The following is a 7791-nucleotide window of genomic DNA, read 5'->3' as shown; positions in this document are numbered from 1 at the left end:
ACGTTTAATTGATCTGCCTACTATGCGCTCGCCACTCGCTGTTATTGAGACTAGGTTTTCTATCCCGCATGGAAAGTGTGAACGCGTAAAAACACCTTACCCTAAGTTCACCTTATGAAGCATACAAACCACAATAAACTTAGGCATATGATTGAGAAAATGATGGACACTCATACACAGGGCTGGGTCAACCAAAGGTACGTCCATATCAAAGTCTAACGCTGAGGGGTTTGGGTTGGTTTTATGTAAATTGCGGGCTTTGAACAAAAGATAAAGTATGATTTTGCTTTTGGTCTTATGGAAATTAAGGCCCCCGCTTGAATGTACACAGTATCTCGATGCACACTGAATGTTTACTGCAAAATCCACCGGGAAACGGGATGTAATATCCAAGTATGGTTTCTAGCAACTGTGATAAAAAGCCTTCGTTACGAATTTTCCAATTAAGATTGATTTCTACTCTTTTGGGATACCATCTGAAAGGGAATCGCCATCATCGGGGTATAAGTGTGTAAAAGGGAACCCGGGGGAATTGAAAGGGTATGCAGGCGTGCCCAAAATTATTTACACTGGAGTATAGTGTGGTTAAGTCCAATTAATTATTAAAGTGTTTGTGTGGGCTGGAATCCCAATGGCAACCTGTGAATTTGGCCAGCCTCGGTTGTTTGTTTGAGTGTTAACTCGGGGAAATGCTGTTTCTTGCTGAGCTCTATTTGATTATGGTCAATCTACGCGAAGTGACTTGTGTTTGAGATTTACAACAACATCGTGTACGGATTTAACAATATTATGCAGACACTAGAAGACACAAATTACATCTCATGATACAAAATAAGGACTTGTCTACACATTTTGGCAGTTTTTGGTTTTTGGGGGGTTTTAGAACATGGATTTAGGCTGTCTCGTTTCGTACTAAGCCCCCACCCAGATGCGGTTAATTCGGTAAATAATGCTTTGACTTTGTCTCCAAAGCAGCGTCTCCAATTACTTGCTGCAATATTCTTTTAAAAAGAATTTACCATTACACAAAGCCATAAACCATACCCTACTAACCATAGGCTTGTTACATCAAAACACAATGCCGGCCGCAAAGTAAATCTATTAGCCAATATATAGACTAATGAAAACACATATTTACGTGTCTCACAGATATAGGTGACGTTTTTACCAGATGCGACAAAGCATCTGTATAAAAACATGTCTCTCGTCTAAACAGCAAAATGTCAAAGATTAATAAAAAAAAACAGTAAACTGAAATTGAGAGGTTTGCCTTACCTGTCAATTGCAATGGCCAGGAGAGAGTTGGTAGAGACGTACAAAGAAGTGATTTTCAGATACCCAACGGCTGCGCACAACGCACTTCCGAAAGGCCAGTTCTGAAACACGTAGAAATAAAAGTTAAAAGGTGCACAGATCACCGCCACCAGGAAATCCGACAATGCCAAGTTTCCGATCAGTAGGTTGGTTGTCGTGCGCATGCGTCTGAAGCGATAGATGACGTAGCAGAGTAGAAGATTGCCGATCCCGCAGACGCTTATCATGAGAGAAAAACTCACACCCACGAGAATCTTGGCCGCAATGTGAACCCGTGGAAATACCGGGTTGGGCTCCAGCACGATAGAGTTGTTGTAGTACGATTCGTACTCATAGTTATACATCTGATACACGTCAAATGGGGGGACTGGGGACTCGGACAAGTTGGGGTTTATCCCCTGGAATCCAAAAATCTCATACGCCATATTGTCTTGGTGATGCAGGGAAACCTGTAAAGAGAAGAGCTTAAATCATAAACGTATGACCGGGGAGTCCCAGTGCATTAATGGGTGCCCCTCTACCTTGAAGAAATCATTAAAATGGCATGAAGATTGCCACAAACTAGGGGTCATTTATAACATAAGTGTCGATAATGTATGGACTTTGGTGCAGCTGATGACTGGCCAGAAACAAATCGTATCAAGTGCTTAATACAATATTCAACAATCGTGTTAATATTGAATCTGTATCAAAAAATCGCGTTATGCACACAAAGCAGAGAATATTTGGGAGGAAAACAACATCCGACAAGTTTTGGTCGGTAGCTTTTTGTTCTTGCTCATTGTCCTGCTGAGCAAGTATTTGTGCACACTTTCAATTACGATTTTACGACACGACAACGATTGTGTTTTGTGTAAAGGCACGCACACCATGCAGCTACAATTCCACGCCATAACATAAACTGTTAACGTGATTGCTGGGGTCTACGCCACTTTTACTCCCAGATGTTTGAGTAAAGAGTACTACACGGCAAAATGTTAAGTTATTCTTTGGATGAATACAGTAAGGCACGTCCTTCAGATATATACAAGGCTAATAAATGCTTTTGCGCTCAATTGCCTCAAAACCGCAGCTGGGGCCAATGATTAAAGCACTTGACGTTGAAAAATAATGGCAAATTGCACTACCAAGTTCGTAATTCCTGAGGTAAATCAAATAGAATAGTAGGTAACTCGTTTATTTCAATTTGTTTGTTGACCGTGAAAGCTCTTTACCGCGAGACCCTTAAAGTAAACACATGTTTTAAGAAGACAGTTTTTAGTTTTAAATAAACCAACTGTACTTACCTGTGAGTGCGTTGGATCTACGGAGTTTGCCACATCAGCTTTGCACTTCTTTACAGTGAATAACCTGTCCTCATGACAATATCACAAAGTCTAATCACGTTTCTTAGCCTTAAATCAGTGTTTCATAACAAAGCCAACAACTTTGCCGGCCTGCATTGTAGTACTATTTCATGGATGGAGTTCCGGACTCAAGTCCTTTCCAGACGTATTTGAAGAACTGATATCAAAGCAATGGAGTCACAATCCGTAGCCTTCACTCACATCGCTAAAGTCAATAATCTGAATCCTGGGCAGGTTCGTCAAACAACTCAGACAAAGTTAAAGAACAGCAGTCCAGTAAAGCGCAGTTATACCGGCCAAACCTGATTTAAATCTTGTCTACAATCAAACAAAGCATCTGAAAAAATGTTTAATCTGAACCTAGTTACACAAATATTATGAGAGCTTTTTCAATTTGATTTGAAAATCAAAATCAGTTCAGCAAAAAAACTCGCCACATGCACTCAGCCTTGGGCCCGGGTTTTCAAATCAAAGCTGGCGAAACAACTCCCCTGCGTGAATAAAACTTCCGCCCGAGAGGGGGAAAAGGAAACAACTAACGACCGGACTAGCCGCTGAAATAACCCTGCAGAACCGATACTTGAGCAAAAATCACTTATACAGCCAGTGAAAAACACTCTCCCACGTTTGACGGAAGCTGGCATAGCTCAGCATCAGACTGTAAAGACACACACACAGAACCAACCGGTGACTTCAAATTCATTGCTATCGTATGAGGATAACTGGTGCGTTGATGAATCACGTGATGCCGTCGCGACGTCAAGGGGCATGTGGTGGTTGTGGTTTATTCATTCAGAGTGAAGGGGAAGCAATCATGTTACAGTTGGTATCGCCTTAGCGTTCCAATGACAGTCGTGGCATTATCATTTCTTGAGGTGACAAGACCAAATCCACTCCTGTATGTCATGCGTAGCTTATCCTGGGCATTACTTACGCTGAAGTAAACGCCCAAGGTTTTCGGGGCTGGATAATAACTATATTGAGCAAATTACGTCTGGCCTAATTCAGGATTGTATTCTGTCAAAGTGTGAATATATATAGAGCAATTGAAACGATCGAAATTAAACGTGTTGAATGTTGTAAAGAGTATGACATTGTCTTGGTGGCTGGGCCTTTTTTAATAATGATATCCAGACACTAGAGGGCAGTAGACAAGGGTCTCCTGTTTGTGTCATTGTCGTCATTTCATTTGTGGACCAGTTTCATTTATCATACCACCTAGCGTCACATATGAAAGCATATCCACATTTTAATTTACATAAAATCAATTTGACTATGAAATCAATGTCTTATAAGACTGAAGAACACGATTTTGTTAAAGTAAAACTGCAAGTACAGTTGCCAGATCTCAGCTGTGCAATAAGCTGTCCCTATCCATTAGATAAACTGCTCCTGAAATTAACTGTAAACAAAATCACACGCCATTAATTGTTCCCTTCTTGTTCTAGAACTGTAAACTTAATGTTTTGTGCCTTTTGGCAGAAGTCTGTAAAATGCCCATTGTAAAATGAATGTTATCCTAATGTATACGTTTGTACATGTATGTACGTATGTATGTATATGTATGTATGTAAACTGCGCCAATAAAGTATCTAAACACTTACAAATGGTCAGATATATCGGAACCTGAAACAGTATGCCAACAAATAATTATTCATTTCGAGTCACCGTTAATTTCTGCACATTTTGACACATCTTGTGTTGCGCTACGATGTTGTTTGGTGGATTTACGGGCACTTGAGTGGCTTAAGGTCGAATTTCAAAAGTTGCAAAAGCCCCTATTCACCCCTATTCACAGAGGTGATTTTTGATTGAATATCGAACAGCTAGTACACTTAATGAAGATCAGTAGAGTTTCATTGGTCATCAAGGCAATGGACACGACGTTATTAGTAATTTGATAAGACTTAAACTTGAAGGTCAGTGCACTATTTCCTTCTAAATTGTTATCTAAGTAACAAGTAATTTAGTAATTTTCCAACAAGTGATTTTGATTACAAAGCGTAAAGCCCTCAGTGTTCCTCAGTGAAACACATAGGTACAAGCTTGTTGTACTTGTCACACTTTCATCTTTTTGTCCGAGTAGTTTTCTCCTTCGCTGATGTCGTAATGTCGTTTTTCCGTTATACGTGATTCTTCTTCACCTGAAGCTCCAACGTGCTTCGGGGACAAACGCCAATTAACATGCATTGAATTTTGTTCCTTTTTTCATCGCCCGCAGTTGGAAATGACTTTCACTTATGTAAGAAATTGTTTTTACAACGTGGCATACATAAATGCTTAATACTATGCAAGCCTTGGGCTTTTTTGTGGGATTTGTTTTCTTGGGGATCTTTGTTATATTTGGAGCCGTTTTTCTAAGGCCGTTTAAGTGCAATCGCGGTAAAATAATATGTCTAACAATGTTGTATGTTACAGAATCGCTAGGAATTAGGAAGCGAGGTGAAGCGACGCGTAGATGTTATAAGAAAATGGGTGTGTCCCTATTTATCTGGAACGTATAACGAAAAATACACAGAATTATTGTATCACCATTCCACACAATTATTAATTAGCGTGTTTTGCCTTTGTCGTTCTTCTCTGTGGCTGAAAGGTATAATAATATTGTAGTTTGGACAGTCCTATATGCAACACTTTGTCAAAAGCGGTCTCATTGATTGTATCCCTAGGGAAATTGTGTGTGTAATTATCGGTAAACACGTTGAGCTCTCGTTTGAACGAAGAGCTTGCTATCACTAAGAAAACGCACGAAAAAATGTTGTATTGCGCCGTTTTCAGAGATTAGGTTTTAGCAATGCTGAAATAGTTAGTTGGCAGGGGATATTGTAATAAAATTACGAAGGAAACTATGTTTACGTGTGTAGGTATTTCTATACCATTAACAAGCCCCTTTCTATATAGGGCCTATTCCCCGGGGAACTGCGGGGATTAACGGCTGTTCCTTTTCACACTAGGGTTGCTTCCCTCCTGGACCCGGCAAATGGGTATCTACCTCGGGGTAACTGTGGGTTTATTCCATGGGTACAAGTTATACAGTGCGAACAGGGATGTACTTGTTTACATGCACTCTGCGCGCATCATCATAATTAATACATTCAGTTTCAAATTCAGTGCCAAGCCAAGTATTATTTTCCACTATAAACAACTGCTTCAGAAAAACATGTTTTTGTTTTATAAAAAAAATAAAGCATACCCGATCACGGCATGCCGGCAATTGTTGATTATGTTCGTTAATCATAAGTTATTTAAAGAACCCAGAGCACCGCCTTGAGAGTCAACGTATAAACCCGTCTATAAACTCCAACAGACACATGTCCCCAAGGCGAGCGGGACTACAGGAAAACAATAACCAGGACAACCATATTATTGACTTCAATTCGTGTGTCGGAGTGAAGTCTATACGTCAAAGTTATGGAATCCCACATAATTATGTCGTTGACCCGTTACGTAGACGCTAGGTTCTTTGACAAGATTTGATACCTGATTCGCTGATCAATAAAAGCTTTCATACTTCGATTCTCTACGTCAGTGGTTTTTATTTTTATTTCACAATGCACTCTTACCTGTTAAATTGAAAATACACACCGAGTTTATGCATTAATAACTAGAGTATAAAGTTACGCGTGAATGCTAATGCCAATTTTGATCAATACACATGGCTAACGAAAGCCACATAATTGGAGCTTTGTATAATACTATGCCTTGTATCCGACCCGGCGGCTGTGGCTGCATCTACGACTGTTGCTTATGACGCGTTGTTGCAGCCGTAGCCGTAGGTCATAAATTATGAATCCAAAGCCCCCCCCCCCCCTCGCTCTCCACTCTCTCATTTTGTTCGGCTTTCACTTGTTGGGGTTTATATTTAACTAAACAAATACTTCTCAGTAAAATTTGATTTTAATTGTGGTGAACAATAATGCACGAGTTGCTCACAGTCTAGAATTCAGTTCTAAGGAACAATCCATCTTAAATCGATGTATGATTGAGAATATTTCGGTGAGAATAATATCAGTTAAGTACTGTTCCATTTATCAGTGGCATGTGCTACATAGAATATGAAACACTATCCGAATTGTTGTCATTACACCACTATATTGAAGAATTTGGCGTCATTCTTACTCGTTCCATTCAGTCGTACGTAAAAATGTAGACTCGACCAGCAGTCCACTTACAGCCTGTACATGTGTATCATAAACACTTCATTCCAGCCGGTAGCAAGCTTGTTTGACAAAATGTCCCCTTGCTTACGCACAGATTGACCTTCTCTTTCATTGGAATCAATGATGTAATAAGACCATCAACTGCAGTGACGTCATCAACAAAGCAATTCAAGTACAATTACAATCTCGCTCCAGTAACTTGTGATTTTCACCTGTAAAGTGTATCATTATGATGAGAGTGCGCTGAAATGATGGGCTCGAGGTGCTAAAAATGTATGTCTTTCATGATTTATGCACGAAAAGTTTTATAATAATAGTGAGACTTGGCTATTACATGCGGTCTTCAAACACTACAAAAAAAAGTTAATTTCATAAAAAATGCTTTTGAACGATGAAATGGGCATAATTGAGTATGCCAGCTTTGAATACGGATGTAGCACAAACTATGGGCATGCGACAGATCGCACGTACGTTGTATTGGATTGCTTGATATTATGGCAAAGTGTCAACTAAATGGACACAACAAAATAAGTTTTGAGTGGAAAAAATAACCTTGTTTTAGTATCTGCTGCAGTGGGTTTAGAGTCTCCCTTCCAAAGAAGTTTACAATAACACCGCTATAATAAAAAAATATATATATAAAAATATTGGAAGAGATTCAATTTAATTCTGAGGGAAACAACAACCTTAACTGATCTATCCATCTCACTCTAGCCTATAATCAATTTAGCCGAACCTAAAACGTAGCCAATTCCAAGTCTGCAGCTGAGTTGTGTTCGACCAAGGTTAGACTATATCGCAGGTGGCTAGAATCCTAAATTTGAAATTGTCTAAAAGCTTAATGTGTGAAAGAAGGCCAACGAGAGCGAGCACCGAGGAGTATCTGCCTTGAAACAAACAAAAATATATGAAAACAAAATCCAATATTCCTTCGGCATATTGCCTATCTCTAGCATTTGCAAAATACATAT

The 7791-nt window shown here is 39.5% G+C and overlaps 1 protein-coding gene across 1 annotated transcript; it reads right to left on the bottom strand.

The window, feature by feature from the left end:
- Positions 1-1271: 1271 nt before the first annotated feature.
- LOC117303378 (prokineticin receptor 2-like) lies at positions 1272-1739 on the bottom strand. Its single transcript, XM_033787551.1, has one exon. It carries the CDS (start codon positions 1737-1739, stop codon positions 1272-1274), a length of 468 nt encoding a protein of 155 aa, XP_033643442.1.
- Between the last annotated feature and the right edge of the window lie 6052 nt (positions 1740-7791).

This window comes from Asterias rubens, chromosome 19 (genome assembly GCF_902459465.1).
Source record: "Asterias rubens chromosome 19, eAstRub1.3, whole genome shotgun sequence".
In the NCBI taxonomy this organism is placed as follows: domain Eukaryota; kingdom Metazoa; phylum Echinodermata; class Asteroidea; order Forcipulatida; family Asteriidae; genus Asterias; species Asterias rubens.
The sequence above is the reverse complement of the archived record's forward strand: the minus strand, read 5'-3'. Positions and strand labels throughout refer to the sequence as shown.

Excerpts from the sequence above, each read along its gene's own strand:
- LOC117303378 (XM_033787551.1), bottom strand. The coding sequence starts at position 1,739 with ATGGCGTATGAGATTTTTGGATTCCAGGGGATAAACCCCAACTTGTCC.